The sequence below is a fragment of the Delphinus delphis genome, chromosome 2 (genome assembly GCF_949987515.2).
Source record: "Delphinus delphis chromosome 2, mDelDel1.2, whole genome shotgun sequence".
NCBI classification, from domain to species: domain Eukaryota; kingdom Metazoa; phylum Chordata; class Mammalia; order Artiodactyla; family Delphinidae; genus Delphinus; species Delphinus delphis.
The window spans coordinates 9048428-9071184 of record NC_082684.1 but is presented as its reverse complement, the minus strand read 5'-3'; the positions used below and the strand labels follow the sequence as shown (position 1 = coordinate 9071184).

Below are 22757 nucleotides of genomic sequence, written 5' to 3'. Positions count from 1 at the left end.
GCCTGCTGGGAAAACACAACAGAAATCTTTATCTGGTGCTTCCATGGTGGTGCAGTGGTTGAGAGTCCGCCTGCCGATGCAGGGGACACGGGTTCGTGCCCCGGTCCGGGAAGATCCCACATGCCGCGGAGCGGCTGGGCCCGTGAGCCATGGCCGCTGAGCCTACGAGTCCGGAGCCTGCGCTCCGCAACGGGAGAGGCCACAGCAGTGAGAGGCCCGCGTACCGCAAAAAAAAAAAAAAAAAAAAAAAAATCTTTATCTGAATATAAAGCACATTTCTGTTGTCTCAGGTCTCAAATATTCCCTTATCAACCTGTTGTGAAAATTGCACCAGGGCAACTTTCACAAGCCTCGGGGATTGAGAGAGGGGCTGGCTGTGCTTTACCGCTCAAACCAGTATTTACAGGGAGAAACTAATTGTGAAATCAAATGACATTTTCATTTTAAATTTAAGCTATTTCCTCGACCAAGAGGACGCTGCCACAGACGAGCCTTGCGAAAGGGTAGGGATAGGATTTTTCCGAAACCTTCCCACCGTGCGCGGGGTCAGAATTTGCGCAGGCTCAGATGGGCTGCAGAGGCTTTGTAGGGGGCAAATGCTGGAAACCAAAGTTCCACTCAGGAGGGGAGCGGGCGTCCCCTGCTGGCCTCGAAGAAGAGTGCTCTTTCCCCAGAAGTGTTTCTGCACAAATTTTCAAAGCAGGTCCTTGAATGGGTTACAACAGATAGGTTACAAAGCTTAACAAAACATGGAAACGTGGAAAGACAACAATTGCTCTTGAGCCCTGTTGGTGGGTACGTCAGAAGGTACAACTTCTATAAGAGGGCAATTGGCAAGAGCCACTCCAATTTTAAATGGGTGTTACGTATCGTTGATTCAGTGTTTCCCCTTGTAGTGATCCATCCAACAGATAAACTGAGACAGGCTGATCTTGGGTGGCCTCGGCCAGCAGCGGCTTGAAGCAGGGTTTCAGTTCCCAGCCAGTGCTTGAGGTCAGGTCGCGGCAGTGAGAGCACCGAATCCTAGCCACTAGACCAGTGGTCAGCGACAAGGCTCTGGCCCTACGGCTTTGCAGAAAAAGAATTCCCACAAAGAAGGAAAGTAGGGAAACAAGTAAATTATTTATTAGGAAAAAAAATGTACAGTACATGTGGATAGACACACAGGCAGGCTCCAAGAGAGAGTCGTGCCCTTGTGGCAGTTTGAATCACTTTTATGGGGCATTTCTTCTGGGTTTCCTTTTGCCAATCATTTTGATTTGCTTAGTTCAAAAAGTCCGTATTTGGTGTATCTCAGTATCTTCCCACGTGTGCGTGTGCATCTCTTAGCCAAGATGGATTCTACTGAAGAGGACTATGGGTAGATTTAGCCACTTAGCATCACTTCCCTTTTGACCTCCAACGAGCCTTTCTGTTCATGTGTAGTTGGGGAGGTCTCCTGACTTTGAGAATGAGGAATATGTGGTCTCTTAACTTCTGTCTGGGCAGGGCCCAGCCTCCTCTCTCAATTGTCCTGTTATTCTTGTCTCGGAGTATAGGTCCACAGGACCAAACTCAAACTGTTCGCCCCGGGGGCCCATCTATCTCCTGCCTCAAGGCTGGAACCTGGGACCCTTTGCTGCAGTGCTGCAATGCTTGCACCTGGACAAACATCTCCTCGAGATACAAAATACAAAGAATCTATAACAGACTAAAAAATAACTGCGGGTATGCACAGTTGGGGCAAATTCTGGACAAAAGATACAAAAAGACCAAAAAACCCAACTGCCACTTCTGAAGAACTGGGAGCAAAAGCAGGGTACTGCCCCCTGCACTCAACACCACCAAAGGGGTGGGCAACCCACCTAAGCCACCCTCTAGCCTGACCCTTGGACACAACCCTACCCTCACTCCATATAAGGAATGAGCTTGCCTCCGCTCAGGGAGCAAACAAGGGAACCTGTTACTAGTTCTCAGTCCCTCCTGTGACCACATGGGCCCCAATAAACCTTGCCCGAATTTCTTGTCTGGCCTCTTGTCAATTTCTGTTGATTGGAGAAGGCCAAGAACCCTGATTGGTATCAAAACTACTGAGAAACTGAAGTGCAGCCAAGTTCAGTGATTTGCTCAAGGTCAATCCTTGGGGGTAGCGAGTTGGCTGAAACCCCAGCTCAGCAAATAAGACATAAAGACTAAGAAGATAGCTTTCAAAATGAAATCTGGTATGAAGGATTAAGGAGGGTTTTGAAGAAAAGAATATTTTAAAGAAAATGGGGGTGGGGTGAGGGGAAGTAAGTAAAGCTTAAGTTTAAACTGAAATGGAGAAGGAAGGGAGGTATTTAATTGGCCTTAGAAGTGCTTGTTGTAAATGGAAAGAGGATGTCTAACTATAGAGCTATGACATTGATACTGATTTTTAAATAGCATATTTGGGGGGGGCGGTATTGTGCTTAACTTTTACTAAATGTTAAGTGTTTTTTGAGTTGTAGCCTTGAGGTCCATCACTCTAAAAATAAATGGGCCACATCTGGGCTGACAAATGCTCACATTAGGTTTTGGAAGCAATGGTAGTACTTGGCAACGAGCAGTCGTGTTTTCCTTTATACCTCAGTGAAATCTAAATTTAAAAGAATGTTTTACCCTCTTCTGACAGCCTTAAAAATTCTTACTGTAAGGTTGTGCTAATACTCATTTTTCTCAGCAAACCCAAAACCCCAAAGACTTTGCCTCCAGCACCCTCCTTGACTTTTATTTCCAGATGCTACCCAAGATGTCCCCTTCAACTCAAATTTCCCTGTAACCAGTCAATCCTGAACATCAGGCTAAAAAGGGAAGCGGCTCCCCCAGCTTTCCCAAGCCTGCCCCGGATCTGTGTTTAACGCCAGGGAAGCAGATGTCTGGATGGCAGTGAAAGAGGAGACCAGGTGGTGTCTTCAAAACCAGGAATTCCAATTCTAAAACTGCCCTGAGCAGCTTCTGCTCCTTTCCTCGGCTTCGTAAAATGCCATTCAATTTCCCAGAAGCAAAACAAATTGATTTCCATTTATAAGGAACAAATGGCTGGAATGATTAGCTGTGTCTAAGCTGTTTTATATTAGAGTCTGATGTATTCCCACTGGGTTCTGAGTTCCCCCAAATCGAGGACCATATCTTTCATCTCTGGCCCAGGGCATTGCTCACAGTAGGCATTCGAGGAACAGTAACAGTATCTAGCACTTAGATGGTACTTACTCTGTGTCAGACACTGTTCTGATTAACTCGCGTAATCCTCATAACAACGCTATTATTAGCTCCATTTTACAGAGGAGGAAACTGAAGCACAGAAAGGTTAAGCAACTTCCCCAAGGCCACACAGCTAACAAGTAATGCAGCCTGGGTTCACACCCGGGCAGTCTGACTCAAAAATATATATTCTTAGCCACTATACCAGCAGTTCCCCAACTTGTCTGCAATTAGTCACCTAGGGAGCTTCAAAAGTACACCTTCAAAAAGTACATTTAATACATTATATTGTGATTTAATTGGTCTCGGGTGTGGTATGGGTTTTGGAATTTTTAAAAGCTCCTCAGCTGATTCCCGTACACGGACTCATTTTGAGAACCACTACGTTATACTATCCTGCCTCATTACTCAGCAACGTTTGCTGAATTGAATGTGTTTGCTACAGCAGGAACTGCTTTCAGGAATGTAAACAAACAAGGAGGAAAAAATAATATCCAAACTTTGGTTGTATCAAATTATCCTGGAGTGTAACTGATTGTAATTCCAACAGAGTCTGTGCTAAGAGCATGGGTCTGGAGTCAAGACATTCTTGGATTAACATCTCTGCACGTAGCAGTGTGAGTGGAAAATGTTGCCTGCCATATTACTAAACAAAGGATGTTGCAGCCACCAAGCCACTACAGCTGCCCTGATGGTGAGCCCTGAGGGAACTCAGGATGGAGACAAATGACCTCGCTGCCAGCCCTCAGCCATGGCATCTGCCCCCAGTGGTGTACCCTGAGGGGAATCAGGATGGGAAAGCAGGGGATACTGGTCCCAGATAGCTGAGGTGCACATCAAAGGAATGGTTTCAAGGAGCCCAGACTCTTGCATCTTCCCATACACAGAAAAGTGCTGAAGTCCTTAACTTGAGAGACCTGATTTTCTTTAATTAACAGTAATCTTTTGAAGTCCAACTACCTGGTCTTCATTGCAAAAACTCCTATGTATCCTGGCTCCTCCCTTACCTCTTCAGAGCAGTCCCTCAGAGCTAACTGAGGGGCTGTCTTCTGGGCTTGAAGTCCTCAGAAAGAGTGCCAAATAAAACATAATTCTCTACTTTGAGGTTGTGCATTATTTTTTCCAGTGGATAAGAGTCTGGCTACGTGCCCACCAACCTCCATTTCCTTCCTGCCTAGGTGCACAGCAAGACTACATTACCCAGCTTCCCTTGAAGCCAAGTGTGATCATGTGACAGGATTCTGACCAATAGAATGTGGGCAAAAGTCTCCAGCACTAGGCTGTCCTCTTTCCTGTGAGGCAGATTCTGAATGGGGAGGCAGAGCCACAAGATGGAAGGGGCCTGGGCTATTCCAGCACCACTTAGGGGAGAGCTGCCAGATATTCAGGAGCACTGACTGGACTTGATGTAAATGAGAAATAATTTTTTTGTTAAGCTGCTGGGATTCGGGGGGTTATCTGTCATCAGTGACTAGTGTTCCTTAACTAGTACATTGTGTGGCTTTGGGGAGGTCACTTATCCTAAGCCTCAGTGTTGTCATCTGCAGAATGAAGACAATAGTACAAATACAAATCATGTCCGAGTGCTGGACAGCTTTCATTTGCCCCTCCAGATCCACTCTCCACCCCCCTCTCCCCTGCTCTCTGCAGGGGAGGCTGAGCCTGAGATACTGCAGTAAGTTAGGCTCAACCTATGGGAGGCTCCAGCAGGAGGTGGGAAAGCAGGAGCCCGAGGGTGGGATTTAGTGGTCTGGGCCCCTCTGGCTACTTGGCTCCACCTAAGGCCACAGCTGTATCAGGCAGCCCTCTCCTTCAGCTACGGGTTCTGTGAATCACTCTATCTCTTTGTCCCCTCAGGCCTGTGGTGAGGCTTAGCACTGCTTCAGTCTCCTGATAGATGGGATGGGAAAGGGGGAGCAGCCTCGTGTTCCTGTGTCCAAGGTCAGCGGGAAAAAGTCAGACACCACCACTGACTCACAGAGCTGAGGCCGAGTCAGCTCCCGAGGTGCCAGTGGATCTCCCTTGCCCCTGCCCACCTATGCTAAATCAAGTCCCTTCCTTACACCTCCTTCAGTCGCCCCAGTGGCCGGCCATCTGCTTCCTGCCAGGACCCTGGCTGGTACGGAATGTGAATGCCATGTTGTTGAGGTTTGAACAAAGTAGTAATCACACAGGAAATACTTAACAAATGTTGAATTTAAAATGAGAGAAATGCCACAAAGTTTGTTGAGAGGAGTGTGTGCTATAATGAATAATGAGGTAATAAAGAGGTAAGGGTGGCTGGGCCTGAGAAGGGTAATCTTTAAGCTGAGATAAGGAGGAACCAGGCAGAATATTCCAGAAAGGAATGTGGGGAGGCTCTTACGCACTGTGCTCGCTCCATGCCGCACATGATTTTCACCAGGGGAGCTTTTGGCCCAGTGGTTTGCACCAGTGGGCTTTTGCCACCCAGGGGACATTTGCCACCCAGGGGACACTTGGCCATGTCTGAAGACATTTTTGGTTTACACAAGTGGGGATGGGGTGCTACTTGCATGTACTGGGTAAGGCCAAGGACGCTGCTAAACATCCTACAGTGCACAGGACAGCCCCACAGCAAAAGCTTATCCAGCCCCAAGGGTAAGATTTCTAAAGTGGAGAGAATCTAACTTAGCCCTGCTCCCAGACTTAACGATTGTGGCTGGAGCCCAGCCTGGAGAGGGGAGAGGGGTGGAGATGCAAGATAAGCAAGTTTGGCTGACTAAAGTATTCTGAGAGCCTATAATCTCCATTTTCTAGCAAAATTCCTTCCTTGGTTTCCTAATTAGTGAAGAGTTGTCACTAATTTAGACAACGGTACAAGTTCCTCTTAAAATAAAATCCTAGAATGAGCATGGGCTTTGGGAATCAAACCATGGGACCTTAAGAAACTTCCTTGACCTCTCTGAACCTCAGTCTCCTCCTCTGGAAAAGAGGGATTATTACAAGCACCCCTCAGAGGGGCTATTGGGGTTATATAAAGAACCTGGCTCACAGCAAGCACCTCACAAAGGTTCCCTTCCCTCTCTCACAAGAGTCATGTGTGAAGTGTGTTGTGACTCACGATTTTTCCATGATTGCTCACAGTGGATGGTCATATAATGACATCTGTCACATCAAAACTTATTTTACAGTACTGTCTTTAAGAATAAATATTTCTTTTAAATATTCCTTTTATAAATAATAATATTCCTCCAAAAAGAACAGGTTTTTCAAGTATTTATCTAGGTCCCTAAGACCAAAACTATAAGATGTGTTTGCTGCAAGTCTACATTGTGGAGATAAGATAACTAATGCAGTGATTAATATCCCAAAAGGGGAAGGAGTGGCAAATTCTAACATTATATGCCCTATGTATCTCAGAAGGCAGCAGCAGGTAGCTACAAGAGTTGCTATTAGAAGTACTTATCAGCACAGGATCATAGGAACACCATTCACAGCAACAGGATCTGACACAGACCTACCCTCTGCCTCAAGAAGTATTTTATACAGGCTTTTTATACAGGGAACATTTCTTGGTGAAAGACAATAGTGTTTAGAGCAAACTCCAAAGAGTAAATATTTTAATTTTCTTCAAGAATATTCTTAAATTCATAATAGTCACACTAACAAGTTAACATTTCCACAAAAATACTCATATAGCATCAGTATTCTTAAAGTATTCATATCCATAATTACCTCAATTAGGAAACTTAGCAACGACAGTCAACATATACAACATATGCTTTTTACTTCTGGTGAGATCAATTCAATGTCTAAAATAAATCAGGATGGATTAACATAAGAGCTGAATTGGCGTCCCTACCAAATTTCGCAATGAAAAAGCAAACAGTCCTGTGTGACCGGCAAGTTACACAAACAATGTAAGACAAATCCAACTAGAAATTGGAAGCTGCCATTTCATATACACAAAGTACATGTGAAACAGCAAAGTAAACATGTTTCTTAAAGGAGGGGCTGCTATTTCAACACCCCCAGAGCATTAGAGATGTCACTGAGTCAGCCAACATCACATCTACAATCTCTTGAAATACATCAGATAGCCATCTGGTGCTTTTTATGAAGCAATATGCTTGAAACCAAGGGGCCAACACTGGTTACAGGAAGCAAAAATGTCTAACACCTCTGTTTTTAAAAATTGCTGACATTTCAAAATATGAATTGTTGAAACTCAAGTTTCGCATCTCCAAAGAAGCCGATCGTGGTGTGTTAGAATGCCTTCTCTCTCTCTGATTTGCAGACACTACAATGAAAGGAAAATACTTCTGATTAAAACTAGCTGACTTGCCACTGTGCATGTAAAGTCTACTGCAGGGAGCAATGCCTAGCATGATCCTGAAACTTCTGAGATAAAACTAAATTGGCATTAAAGCACTCGGTTATTCTCAATGAAGAGACTGACTATACCTTCCGGGACACAGAAATAAGATTTCTTGGTAATGGAAAAAAAATTTTCTTTCCTTCATTATCTATATACTACCCAAATAACCTTCCTTTTTAACCTAAGACTCACAAATTTATATTGATATTTGAGTTATTCAATTTAGTACCAATGGGTATGTCCAGTTGATGCATTTGCAGATGCAAAGTATCGCTTTGCATCTGCACAGGCCCTTCCTTTCACGACGCTTAAAGAACTTTATAGACATTTTCTCTCGTGTCTTAAGTAGGTCAAGAGGATATGAAGGGAAACAGGGAACAGACTGCTCACCACGGGCCACTAGCCCTGCCACACTGCCACAAGCTGAGAGTTCATTTACACCCCACTCAGGTGTGAGAAAACTGAGGCGGGGCAAAGGTAAATGATTGCTCTTAAGCTGAGTCATGCAGCTTTTTACATATACAAGATCTAAATTCGTGGTAAGATAATTAATTGTTAATCCTAAAACTACTTAGTGCAAGTGTGGATTCCTCGTTTAAAACTGCTTAACTTGCCTCTGCCCTCTGTCTCCCGTCTCTGGTGAGAGCACACACGGTGCACAGAACCTGAATCAACAGTACCCGAGGGTGGCGAGTGGCCCCCGAGGAGCAGACGTAGTTGTTTGGACTGTTTGGGAACTGAACAAAGGCACCAAACCTACAAAACACAGTTTTTAAAGGAGAGGGAAGTGACGCATAGCATGTCGCAGGAAATACTGGTTTTTAGTCTTTTTCTCATTTTAGGCACATTGCTATTTGGGAAGATTTTTTTTTTTTTTCTTAAAGGGAGTTCTGCATTATAAAAATATTGATGTTAAATATATGTGCTTAAGTGGGACTCCAAATTGGACCCAAGCTTTACTAAAATGAAAGTCTTCGCTATGATGTCTAGAAAAAAACATTGCATCCTATCTGTCCTAAAAGGCAAATGCTGAGCGGACATTCTACCTGTAAATAACAGCAATCTGTGGACAGACAGGAAGGGAAACTGGGGGATCCTAATCAAGAGGAGATGTCACCATGGCCTCTGCTGCCTGTATAACGTAAAGTGGTCTTAACATGTTCCTGCAACACTGTGAGGTTCTGAAACTCACAAACGTATCCTGATCAAGCTCGCTGACCTGGACCCCTCGGGGAGAAACGTAACGTGGACTCAATGCAGCAGTACGTGGACATGCTCAGTTTGCTCCATTCAGAAGTCAGCCTTGAAGGCACCATGGCCGTTCAGAGACACGTTACTCTAAGAGATCAGAGATCTGAAGGAGCCGTGGCTACTGTGGGTGTGATGTGGCCAGTGCTCTCGTTCGACACCACCACCCGTCCCAGGTGCCAGAGGCCTGGGGCACTCAACGGAGTGCCACATCCCACGTCATCATTCACATGCATACACACACACGCTCTACTCATCCGAAAATCTCTGTTGGGCTTTGTCGTAAGAAACCCCTTCATTTACAGAGAGGGACCCAGAGGCACAAAGAAACTCAATGTCTTGGCAAAAGCATCCACTTGGTAAGTCACAGATCTGACAACACGAGGATCCTGCCAACACTCTCTACTGTGTCATGGTGACGTAAAAGTTCGAAAAGACACTATAGAAAAAATTAAGGACATTTAACAATGCCTAAGTATTCAAATATAGAAAGGACCTCTATGTAAACATCTCAAGTAAAGAGCATCTTGGTTAAACTGACAATGACTAGACCCTGACACTGAATCTTTCTGAGACACAAGGTTTCTGTTCCCAAACATGGATTCTATTAAAAGCAGGTGCAGGAGGGCAGAACAGAGAGCCATGGAAATTACACTATAAAGACATATGTTTAAATGGGACTTATAAACCCAATTTGTCAAAAAAAACAGATCCATTTGCAACTCAGAGTACAAAGAAGAGGATGATTATTTCTCCCTATACTAATTATTTAAGTTCAATTAGATGTAGTATGGAAAATATATTTAATAAAGAGATTTTATATTTTTAAATTTGAGCTAGTGTTTTCCAGTTTGATTAATCATCACAGATATCACACACAGCATGTTCCCTTATAAGGGAAAATACTGGTGTCAATGCGGGGGTGCCTGGAAAGCACCCCGGAAGCAGGCTGAAGCTTCATATAATAAACAGCCATGGCTAGCGTTCAGGACCACGTTCTGGGTGGACTCCATCTAACTAGGGCCGAGTAATAAACGGTCCTGTGATGCTTAAACAGGTGGTTTTCTGAGCACTATCCTTTTAAGTTTTTCAGCAGTAAACAGAAAACAAAATTAAATCAAATGCTATTTAACATCATTTTATAAATTTTAAATGTTCAGATTTTTGGTTTACATTTGCTTTCTTGTTTAGAAAGTTTAGAGAATGAAATTGATACGTCATTTTCCAAACCCCAAAGTGAAAGCAGTTGTGAAATCCAAATTCACCTCGATGACATCCCCCCACTCTAGAAAATGAGGATGTACATCGTGCAACTTTAAACAGTGGATGAATACAAAGTCCTATATTTTCTTTCTGCTAGATTAATCTAAAGTTAGAGGCTGAGTTCTTGAGAACAATTTCCCTCTCACTCCTAGGTAATGATTTACTTGCTATTAACCAAAATCAATTTTGAGAAAGTGTTCCCAAGGGTCTTGGAATAAATTCTAGTATTGCATCTATGAATATGCTCTAAGAGAAGCAAAATATTCATGGAAGCATAAAACAATTTTACCTTTCAATAAAAATATTTTATTCATTCCTGACAGATTATCAAAATGTACATTGTTAACCAAGTAAAAATGGTACTTCGAAATAGCTGACTAGGGCATATTTGGAGGATTTTTGGTTAATTTCAAAAGAGTAAAAACCACTTTCAATCTCCCTTTCCACACATTCCTAATAACCTTGCACTACACCTGCTTATAATTGAATATATAAACAATTAGATGGGCCCCAGTTCATTATAGAATGCACACTTTCATTTACACTCAGAATGAATGAAAGTTATTACATTTGAGTTACCTTCCTTTGCCAAAAACCTTCAGACTTACCCCTCTTTATATTTTGTGTAACTCTATAAATTACACGTAGAATATAGCACATAACTTGTATTAATCTAAACACACACACACACACACACACACACACACAGACACACACACACACAATAAAGTGCAACACAACAGAACAAGTCTGCGACATTCACGTTCTCAAACTCCCACAGAAGGCTCTTCTGAGCAAATGGAAACGACATTGTTCGCGAGTACGGGAACACTAAATCCAACAGACTAGGTTATTTTTCCCTCACGGGTATTTATATTGAAAATCCTATTTGTTTTACTTTCCCTGTGGCTTCTGTCTCTCATTTTCAATGAAAGTTTCGAAGCTGTGATTCTCTTCAAACCTGGAGAAAAATCAACTCCTTAGAGCAACGTAAATAGTGCTTTCAAAGTGCTCCAATGTTTCTGAGCACTCTGTACTGTAAAAGGAGGTTTCCAATGACAGCTGTCTGTAACACGGAAAAGTACAGTCATTTTAATAAAAGCAAACATTCCACTAACTGGGCAGCAAATGCTTCATGGACTTTTGACACCAGCCACCAAACGTTTCTATCCTACAGGCAAGTACCAAACTAGCCCTAAAATGTCAAAAGGTTTTGGTTGCATGTTGTTTTGATACTAAATTATTTCACTAAGAAATGGTTTTGTTCCTGAGATGAGCACAATAAAATTAAGCGAGTTCCCCCTGAAGCTGCCAGTGGGATACTCTGTTCCTTATTTCCACCCTCATTATCTTCATGAAGAACCACGTCTGAAACGTCAGTCTTCTCCGTGGCGCCATTTCTGTGACTCGTCTTGCCGAACGTCTGGTCTGATTTGGTTTCTCATGCCACCTAAGACGCTGGATGTTGCTTCTGTGGCAACGATCAGAGGTTTCACCACGGCTGGAGGGATCTGGCGCAGGACCTCGCCCACGGCGCCAGTCACCCCTCTGCTCTCGTGCTCCCGGGCTGCGGTTTCGTAAATGGTCTGAGCCGTGTCTGCAATTCCCTGTAAGGGGGGAGGGGAGAGAAGGGGAGCAAATCACTGGTCAGAAAACTCTCTAAATTCTCTCATAATACACACTTTAGTCGAGTTAATCAACAGCAGGTTTGTAACTAGACAAAAAACAAAACAAAACAGAACCTGTACTTTTGAGATAAGCCAGGATAATTATTTTTATGACAATTCTAATTATAAGGGAAAGTAAGATGCAATTATTATGATTTAGCATTTTATTGTGACAGTTGTGTACACTACAATTGTAAACTACAGTTTCACGTGGGGAAGCTTACAGAAATAGTCAATAATCCAAGAGCAGCTCTTCTGGCACCAGTAATCACTCTAGTTAAATCAAACTTAGCAAACAAAGCTTCTTGAATAAATATAATCACTAAATGAATATGGGGATAGCACCTGTGATTCAACTGTAACAAAAAACCTAATTTGACTAAGCTCCAGAAAATAACTTAATTTGTTTTAAATTACTGGCTATGTACTAGAAGAGATAACTGTGGACCATTCAATTAAGATAAAAGGCTAAATAGAACATTTTACTGGATTAAACAGAGAAAATTCTGAGAACATAAAGCAGGACCATGTTTAATAATTAGAAACAAAGCTTCTGCAGCATTTTTCATCTTTCTTCTAACTGTGTAACATTAAAATAATCATGAGTGCTGAGCTTTAGAGCTGAATACGTAAATGAGTAGGTCAAGCCAGAGTGGTAAAACGCCATACATGACTTTCAAATCTCCACCATTTGTCTAACTCAAAATCCCTTAGGGGCCACGAGGCACTATTCCACTGTGACCATTTCAGTGACAGGCACAACGAGAGGAACTTTGGGCTCTCCAGGGAAATCAAGGAGCTTTGCCCTAGTCCAAAGTCTAGCCCTCACTTTGACAACCTGATGGGAGTATCATTTTTACACAGCACAGCAGGCAAAAAACATGTAATACCGTGGCGGGGAGGGGGTTACAGAAGAGCTAAAAAAAAAAATGTAAGTGCTATTGCTCAAACTATCTACAGAATAACAGCCAACAAGTAAAACCGTCACCACAGTGAAGATGCTTACAATTTACACATTTGCCCACATCCTCCTCCTGCCTGCTCCCAGGTCCCCTCCCTAACCCACAAACAGTCGCTGTTAGTGTGTCAGAACGTGGTGATCAGCACCACCAAGCAAATTCAAACCTCAGCTCCATCATTTAGCTGTGTGACCTGACACAAGTGCTTTAAGAGGGGAATGAAAATGCTGTAGTGATTGTTAGAGTTAAATGAAATACTGCACCTAAAGAGCCCGGTACAACTCAGCAGGTACTAAGTGCTCACCGAACAGCTCCTACAACTACTACTTCCCTCACCACTGCTCCCCAACCACCACGAGACCTGATCATGCAGAGCAGGGCTCGGCAAACTGTCCCTGCAAAGGGCCAGGTGGTAAGTATTTGCGGGCTGCACAGTCTCTGTCATATACTCTTCTTCTTCCTTCTTGTTTTCTTCTTTTTACAAGCCTTTAAGACTGTAAAAATCATTCTTACTAGACGGTCCATATAAAAACAGGCATGGGCCAGATCTGACCTGAGACCTATCATTTGCCAACCCCTGATCTTGTGAAACACATGTGATGTTTCCTCTTGATCTCTGAGTTACCAACATATAATACAAAAAGAGACAGTATTTTTTTTATAAATTTATTTATTTATTTATTTTTGGCTGCGTTGGGTCTTTGTTGCTGTGCGCGGGTTTTTCTCTAGTTGCAGTGAGTGGGGGCTACTCTTCATTGTGGTGCATGGGCTTCTCACTGCGGTGGCTTCTCTTGTTGTGGAGCACAGGCTCTAGGTACGTAGGCTTCAGCAGTTGTGGCACGCGGGCTCAGTAGTTGTAGCTCGCGGGCTCAGTTGTTCCATGGCATGTGGGATCTTCCCGGACCAGGGCTTGAACCCGTGCCCCCTGCACTGGCAGGAAGATTCTTAACCACTGCGCCACCAGGGAAGCCCAAGAGATAGTATTTATCACCACCTAGGAACGTCTATTTCAAAAGTTTTCTAATACAGAATTCAGACTCCGTCTAATCAAGCACACCTACCACATCAAATCATGCTCACCTTCCTTCCTCCCTTCTTCACACAGATGGTTTTAGAGAACTAAACATTAGACCCAAATACCTGGGTTCCGATCCAGGCTCCACTACCGTCTCGCCACGGTACAGTGGGGAAGCCATTCTTGCTGACCCCGTTTCCTCATCTCTAAGTCAGGAAAACCACCTATCTTTTAAGGGTTACTATACTCTTGGCACAGAATAAGCACACAAATACTTTTATTTAAATGAGCATAGATTAAGTTAGGGAAGAATTTTGTGAACTGCAAAGTGCTACGTACCCAAGTGCTATTATATCCTGCTGCAAACTGCCCCTGCTACGCCTTGAAGCCCAGGATAATTTTTACAAACCTAATTTCTAACATGTCTGCTGATTACTGGCCCAATCCTGACATCTGTAGGAACAGGTCTGACTGGTAATTATCTCTCTTTATTCTCCCGACTAAACCTCTTTTTAAGAGAGGTGATCCGTGGTCTTGCCTTTATTTATCCACTAACACATTTCTTGGGGGCCTCACTTCAGTCTTCTTCCCACCATTTGGGACCACGTGGGCTTCTTTTGTCACGTAAAAGACTGTCCTAAGGCACTTCTGCCTGTCAGAATATGACAGGGAAAAATATCATTAATGAAGTCTTAACACACAAATCATAAGTAAAATGACCTCAAACTTCATGTCCTATGTCAAAAAAAAAAAAAAAAGATTAAGACAAGGAATGCTAACAAAAGGAAAAAAAACTAATACTAAACTTTCTTTGGGTTATTTGTATGGAAATATGTTAATATTAATGTTTCAGACATTACATGAAATTCCTAAAAATCTTATATGTTCTGGTATAATGTTATAAGTCATAATTCTAGTTATTATTTTAAAATGTATATCTCAGAAATAACTAAATTTCCTTGTCAATTGCATTATTATGAACTTTCATCAAATCTTTAACCGTGGTCATTTTTAAGTCTTTTGTCATTTACAGACAGTTCTGGGTGTACTCTGATGCTTTTGCAAAAATGTTCCTATAAAAGGGTTTCACCTTCAAGGAATTCATGGAAAAGACTCTGACAAGTACAGGTTTCTGGTAACTGACTCTACTGCTGAACTGAATGAATAAGTATTCTCAGAACTCTAATGGAAAACTGATGAATTCACAAAAGTGCTAAGAAAAGATCAAGATGAAACAAATTAATTACATGGGACTGAGTGAACTGATGAGGATGATTATAATTTTTGTGACTTTCTGTTTGAATAAGAAAAAAAAAGAAAGAAAAAAAAAAGACAAGGAATGCTCCTGTCAACACCCATAAAGAACCAGGATTCACTGGTGCAACTAAATTACAATTTGTTAATGCTTAATAAGTGTCAAGATTCAAATAGTTACAAATCACCAATTCTACCCTTAACAACTTCTTGCACATACAAACAAAGGGGCGTTTATATGAACATTCCAATAGCCGTATTTCAGGGGAAAAAATGGAATCTGGGACTTCCCTGGTGGCGCAGTGGTTAAGAATCCGCCTGCCAATGCAGGGGACATGGGTTCAATCCCTGGTCTGGGAAGATCCCACATGCTATGGAGCAACTAAGTCTGTTCGCCACAACTACTGAGCCCACACGCCTTAACTACTGAAGCCCGCACACCTAGAACCCATGGTCTGCAACAAGAGAAGCCACTGCAGTGAGAAGCCCGCGCACCGCAATGAAGAGTAGCCCCCGCTTGCCGCAACTAGAGAAAGCCCACGCGCAGCAACGACGACCCAACGCAGCCAACAAGAAGTAAATAAATTAATTAATTTTTTTAAAAAGGAAACTGTCCACTAATAGGAAGATAAATAAATTATGCTATATTCATACAGTGAAATACTATAAAAGTTTAAATTAGATCTACATATATCAATGTGGATATATCTTGAAAGACAAAAGTTACAGAATGGTACAGATGATACCATTTATGTTAACTTTTAAAATATAAGCAATTATTTGCTTATGAATACATACTTACATGAAACTATAAAAAACATGCACAGAAAAAATATCTACCATCTTCAGGATAGTGAAGGCATGGGAATGGGGTCAGCATTTGTGATTAACCTGAAAAATTTTATTTTTTAAACAAATCTGCGGAAAATACAGCAAAATATAAACATATGTTAACTCCACTGGTGAGTCCATGGCGTGTTTCTACTACTCCTTGTTTGCTTCTGTATGTAAAGAGATCAGTCTTCCCACTAGATCACTACTCTTCTCGTGAGCCTGCAGGACAGGACACAGCCTCCTCTCTTACCTCATGCAGATATCTGCACTCACCAGCGACAGAACAGTCCCAAGTCCACCCCAGGGGTTTCTTTGGGACAAAGCCCAAGTGCCGCTGCTTTTTAGATGAACGTCAGGAAAGCACGCAAACTGCTTCTGGCCTGTCCCCTCGGGTGCCCACTCACCTCCTTCACGACACTGTAGGCCTTGGCCACACCTTCCCTCAGGTCCACTGGCTGGTGGGCTAAGCGGTGATGAGGGAACCTTTTGACCTTCTTGGGCTCGATAGAAAGGGTACCAGGAGACACCATGTCATAAGCAGTCTCTGCCGCCGCCTGGATCATTTTATCAGAGAGTGAAAAGTGAATCAGAAAACAAAAAAGAAATCAGAAGAAAGTCTGGAGGGTTAAGCTCCAACAGTGCACTTCCTACGGGGAGAGAGGAAGAGGAGAGGGACTCACACACCCTCAGACCGGCCCTTCTGCAGCATTTGAATTCTTTACAAGAATGTATCACTTTTATAACGAGAATGTTAAAGTGTACACTAATGACTCATATCTGGATTGAGCTGAACTTTTCAGCCCCTCCTCTGCCTTCTGAGGACACTCTCCGTGTTACCAAGGTTAGACAAGAATGCATGTCTGTGAACAACTGGATAAGGCCAAATGGAGCTTAACACTTAATATAACAAACCTCAATACAACCACTATTAGATCCCTAATGCCTTCTTTACATTCAGCTATGATCTTTTCACATAAATGTGGTGAAATAAATCCTTGGCTAACTTAATAGTTATAATTTACCTGAAAGAGGCAAACGAATTTGACACTGTAGTCCACTGCTTTATTATTTAACTACTTATTTAACACTGGACAGCTAATCAAAAAAAAAAGTTAATGATATGAAATCATTACAAATAAAATATTCTCAATATTTTATACACTTTCACAGTACATTTTGAGAACAAAATAACCCAACTGCTTACAACAGCGCTTCCTCTTTGTATAGATCAAGCTGGTCTTTGGAAAAGATACCTGTATGGTTTGAACCATTCTGTTCGTGAGTTCTAGAGCAGCCATCGCTGTTGAGGTGCCAAAGGAGGCAGCGCCTCTCTGAAACCCTCTGACGATGCGGCCGCCCTTCCGGTACTGCTCAACTGGCAACCAGACCAAGTCCTTCAGGCCTTGCACTAGAACAGCAGCCAACACACAGAAATCAAGAGGCGTGCTGGAGCTTAGATCTCTGCTATCATTCCAACCCTCGGGTTTTTAACTCCTAAAATGGGAGGCAAAATTTTGTACGACTAACATGTAGGTTTTTCTAGAAAGATGATCCTCACGTAGATTCTCAAAGGCATCCATAACCCCAAAAGAGTTAAGAATCACTGATCAGGCAAAATATATTATCTTCTAATTAAAAAAGAACACTCACCTAATTGCACTAGTGAATGCATAGGCCCAACGCCTCCCAGAATTCCTGGCAGCTGGTTCTTCTTAATGTCAGTAAGCCATTCAGTGATTGCATATGAGAATAATTTGTCAACACCTAGCAAACTAGAGCAAATGACTGTAAGTATATAGGAAGGAAAATGAAATTTATAGGTTTAGACAAGTTTGGGGAATTTTTTTACTTAAGACAAAAAAAGAGGGCTTCCCTGGTGGCACAGTGGTTAAGAATCCGCCTGCCAATGCAGGGGACATGGGTTCGAGCCCTGGTCCGGGAAGGTCTCACATGCCGCGGAGCAACGAAGCTCGTGCGCCACAACTACCGAGCCTGTGCTCTAGAGCCCGCGAGTCACAGCTACTGAGCCCACGCACCTAGAGCCCGTGCTCCACAGCAAGAGAAGCCACTGCAATGAGAAGCCCACACACTGCAACAAGAGCGGCCCCCCCGCACCGCAGCTAAAGAAAGCCCGTGGTGCAGCAACAAAGACCCAACACAGCCAAAAATAAATAAATAGATAAATAAATAAGTTTATTAAAAAAAAAACAAAAAAGAAAACGTACAAATTATAAGGACAAAATTTTATAGATTTTCAATTTAAGTATATAAATACATCTATGTATACACATACATTTAACCCAATGCTAATGCTAATGCTAATCACTTCTATATAAGGCTTAGGCAGTATATGTAAGTGCTAATAATTTAGCACTTATAATGCTAATAATTTCTATATAAGGCTTAGGTAGTATATATAAGTGTGCTTTTCCACTGTTCTTACTTCTTCAACATCTAAAGCTTTGGCACAGGGTTAACTCAGTGTCTATAAATCGCCAGACAGTTCTTAGCTACTAAGAACCGTTTACCTTGTGAACTTCCAGTCTTTTCACTGAATAGGCTAATTTATAACTTTGGGAAATTATTTAAAAATCCTAACTATAGCTGTTTTTTGAAAAATACTACTCTCTTCAAACTACTTCTATTCTCTCAGAATAAAAATTAGTCCCTAGCCACTAAAAATCCTCTAAAAATGAGGTCTCTGCAAACAACACTGTAAAGTAAATTATGTATGCTTGCTAAGAAAACTCAATTTTTAGTTTGCTGTAAACTAACGTTAGTAACTACATCTTAAAGTCTCATGTAATAAATCAACTTACCCATGCCGATAGAAAAGCCTCTTCAGCTTTAGTTCAGAGCAGTTTAACTGGGCCAGACCAATCAAAATCCCAGCTAACGTACCCTTTAAAATTAAAAAAAAAAAAAAAAATCGCTATTAAAGGTAAAACACCTAAAATACTTAGAGCAAAAAAGTACATGTATTTTATATGACCCAATTTATATCAAATTTTACTCATGGGTTCTTAAGTAAAATTATACTTTATTTACTTTAAAAGCAGAATTAAATTTTAAAATCTTACACTGCATTTCACATATACAAACTATAAGGGAAAAAAGTTTTTAAAAAATTGAGTCCACTAGAAAAACAAATGAGATAATTTTGTAGAGTATATTTGTGCAAAGTTTCCAGACCTGATCCATTGATACGTGTTTGCCATGATAATCAAGTCGAATAGGAACTTCTGATGTGAATCTAAATTCTCTAAAGATAAAGAAAGGAGGGGAGTTATTTATATTCAAAATTACTAAGAGCTGAAATTAGATATAAATGAATTTGTTCAATTGGAGAATAAAAACAAAGCCACAAAATAAATAATGTGAATATACTAAGGCCTAAATAAAAGAGAATGTCTTTTAGCTCTACCTTTTCTTAAGGCAATGTAACAACTAAACAGATGTTAATCATCTTATGAATCTTATTTATTTCATTATATATTAAATTTCTCACAAAAACCTTTTCCTAGTTTACTAAACAATGTTTATCTTAGGAAAATTTATTCTGGCACATATTCCATTCATACAGAGAACGAACTAATAAAGACAACTTTCAAGATTAAACCAAATGACATAATCATTACCGAAAAGTAAAAAAGGGCTAAGGTATTCATTTTAGCTCTGTGATAGAGCAGAAAGATCCAGAAGACCTAGACATGAACCCTAGTGTTATCAGTTACATGGGATGCAGTCGAGGCAAGTAACTTAAACTCTCTGAGCCTAAATGTCTTCATCAGTAAATTTTTAAATGCCATCTACATTGGTGAATTTTAGTGGACAGTCATGAAATTAACGCTTGCAAATAGGTTACTGACACACAAATATTGGGAATTCTGAATGAAATTATAATTATACATTTATGGTACACATCAAACAAAAGCAGTTGGCTTCCAAAAGTTGGACTGTAAATTGAAAGCTGAAACACATTTTTACTACAGAATTAATGTCGGTGGTTATATACTAAGTCATCCCAAGTCATCCCACAAAAGTCCATTTAACCTACAGTAAAATGGAAGTGCTGTATTTATATCAATCACTACAAGAAGTCTGGGTTCCCAGGTCATCCCTCATCTTCCGAACACTCATCTGCACTGGGTTCTCTGCGCGACAGCCCCTCGACACCTGCCTCCTCCATTCTCACTCTTTCCTCCATGGCATGTACGTAATAGGCCAAATCATATATTTTTATTATCTATAAGCTCAATTAAATAGGGATTTTCTGTACTTTGTTCACCTAGAACAAAATCTGACATACATATAATAAATGTTCAATAAATATCTGTGGGATGAATAAATGTCTGCAGGAGAGGGGACTATTATGCCATTACTTGGAAAACGCACTGGATTTGGGATTCAGAAGACCTCTGTTCTAGTCCTGGCTTGGCCACTAACTGTGTGGCCTTGAGCAAGTCACCTCTCCTCTCTGTGCATTAACTTCCTCATCTGTAAAGTGAGTAATTTGAACTATATCACCAAGTACCACCCCAGGGTCCTAGATACACTAGGAGCTTTTGAGAGTAGAAACAGAAATCTACAAACTATTTTAAGTAGTCTAAATGGAAAAAAACAAATATTTACCTAAGTAAGTGAGGTTACGTAGTCTGACTAAAAAGTGTCAAACTTCTGTGCTTTCAGGCCAGAATTATAACAATTCAATTTCTTTTATACTGGTTATCCAGTGTTCACAAAAACCAAATTGGTAGCTTATATGAAATGAGAATTCAAATTATTACTTAAGATACACAATGTTTTTGTTAGAAAAACATTTTTAAATAAAAAAGAAATGTGGGAAAATAATAAAAGAGATTCTTCTTTTATGGTAGAAAAGTTCAGAGCCACCAGGGATCCTCTCTCCCAGGATCGTTCCAATTCTCACATTCTATTTTCTAACTATTTTCATCAATATACAAGATATTTAAAACATGAAAACACTTTAAAACAGTTATACTGCCTACTTTGGGTCACATTCTAAACTCAGAACTTAGAAAGACAGAACTTGGGGACCACTGATGTCAACAAGAGAGGACTATAGAAAACCAGGGAAAGGAGCTAACTGTCCCTCACAACACAGGTGGTTTCGATCTTCAACCTCTCTCCTTCCAATAGAGCCAAGGCTCCATCCCTACCATCAAGGGCTGGGAAAGAAAGAAAACGGTTAGAATGAATGGATCTGGAAATGAGGATAAACTCCAATGTACAACCAGCTAGTTGTTGGCTGTAGTCAACAGGGACATGGGTTTCCTGATGATTCCAACTCAGCCAGTTAGCAGCAGGTCAGGAAGGACACAACAGTGATAGAGAAGGGCAGAGAAAGTAGACAGAAAATCCCCATAAGGGAAAAGGGAGGAATGCTGAAGGTGAGGCGTTTGAGGGAGAAGGACAGCATCATGCTCAAGGACACACAAGCAGGCCATAATAAGTGACTGGAAAGCGAGGGACAAGTGAAGGAAAAAAGAAGGAAGAATCTAAGGGGAAGAGAAAATTCCTGCTACAGAATCAATAGGAGGATGAATCCTGAGCCAGGGTTACTATGTGTAAAAGTGGGAGGTGCAAGTACGTGGGGCCCGCATACAAATAAATACACCGGTTGATGATTTGCCAGTGCACAGAAACGCTGATGCGACCTCCTGATTTCCGGTACACAAACACATTAAAGAACAATCTTCATACTCTAAAATAACTTCATTTGTTATCAAAATTAAATGATTTACCTAAAAAACACAGGCTGATCACTAAACGACGCTTCTTCAGCAGAGAAGTCCTTCTCTTCTTCCCCATTGACCACTTGCACTGAATTGGCACTGCCATTTGGGGAAGGCTGCTTTGGCCCAGGGAAAGAAATAACTAGATTTGGCTCCTTTGAGGTGCTTAAATGCCTTGGCAAACTGCAGGTGACGTCAGCTCCAGGAGACTTTTTAACTGAAAGTGCACATTTGAAAAATTAGCTATACGTCTTTAAAGCAACAATTTAAGTCAATGTACACTTAACTTGCTTTGCTACATTTCGTTTAATAAATACAGCTACTGCTAGAGAAACCTTTCACCTTTTAAATTATTACAGTAGTCCCTCCTTATCTTCAGTTTCACTTTCCAAGATCAACTGCGGTCCAAAAATATGAAATGGAAAATTCCAGAAATAAACAATTCCTAAGTTTTAAACTGCACACCTTTCTGAGTAGCATGATGAAATCTTGCCTCGTCATACTCTATCCCACCAGAATGTGAATCATCCCTTTGTCCAGCATATCTCACCGGTGAGTCACTGAGTGGCCATCTCAGTTATCAGGTCGACTGTTGGGGTATTGCAGTGCTTGTGTTAAGTAACCCTTATTTTATTAATAATGGCCCCAAAGTACAAGAACAGCGATGCTGGCCATTCGGATACACCAAAGAGAAGCCGCAGCATGCTTCCTCTAAGTGAAAAGGTGAAAGTTCTTGACTTAATAAGGAAAAAAAAAATTGTATGCTCAGGCCGCTAAGATCTACAGTAAGAACAAATCTGTAAAACTGTGATGAAGGAAAAAGAAATTCGCACTCATTTTGCTGTCGTACCTCAAAGGTTACAGCCACAGTGCAAGATAAGTGCTTAGTTAAGACGGAAAAGGCATTAAATTTGTACAAGACATTTTGAGAGAGAGAAAGATCATGCTCACCTAACTTTTATTACAGTATATTGTTATAATTGTTTTATTTTATTACTAGTTACTGTTGTTAATCTCTTACTGCGCCTAATTTATAAATTAAATTTTATCATAGGCATGTACGTATAGAAAGAAAAACTTAGTATATTTAGGGCTTGGTACTATCTGCAGTTTCAGGCAGCCACTGGGGGTCCTGGAAGGTACTTCTGGAGGATAAGGGGGGACTCCTGTACTTTTACATAAACTACATTTGTACAACTTAACAAAAATGAGCACAGAACA

At 41.3% G+C, this 22757-nt stretch overlaps 1 protein-coding gene across 2 annotated transcripts in view; it reads right to left on the bottom strand.

Moving 5' to 3' along the window:
* Nucleotides 1-8469: 8469 nt before the first annotated feature.
* Nucleotides 8470-22757, bottom strand: part of ATG2B (autophagy related 2B) — a 76592-nt gene continuing 62304 nt past the window's right edge. For both annotated transcript variants that reach the window (XM_060003959.1, XM_060003960.1), the window contains exons 36-42: nucleotides 21546-21753; nucleotides 18973-19042; nucleotides 18600-18682; nucleotides 17431-17552; nucleotides 17034-17188; nucleotides 16185-16334; nucleotides 8470-11658 (exon numbers count right to left, since the gene is read on the bottom strand). In XM_060003959.1, coding sequence (XP_059859942.1) covers nucleotides 11428-11658; nucleotides 16185-16334; nucleotides 17034-17188; nucleotides 17431-17552; nucleotides 18600-18682; nucleotides 18973-19042; nucleotides 21546-21753 — 1019 coding nt within the window. In that variant the 3' untranslated portion in view covers nucleotides 8470-11427. The remainder of the gene's footprint in view (nucleotides 11659-16184; nucleotides 16335-17033; nucleotides 17189-17430; nucleotides 17553-18599; nucleotides 18683-18972; nucleotides 19043-21545; nucleotides 21754-22757) is intronic.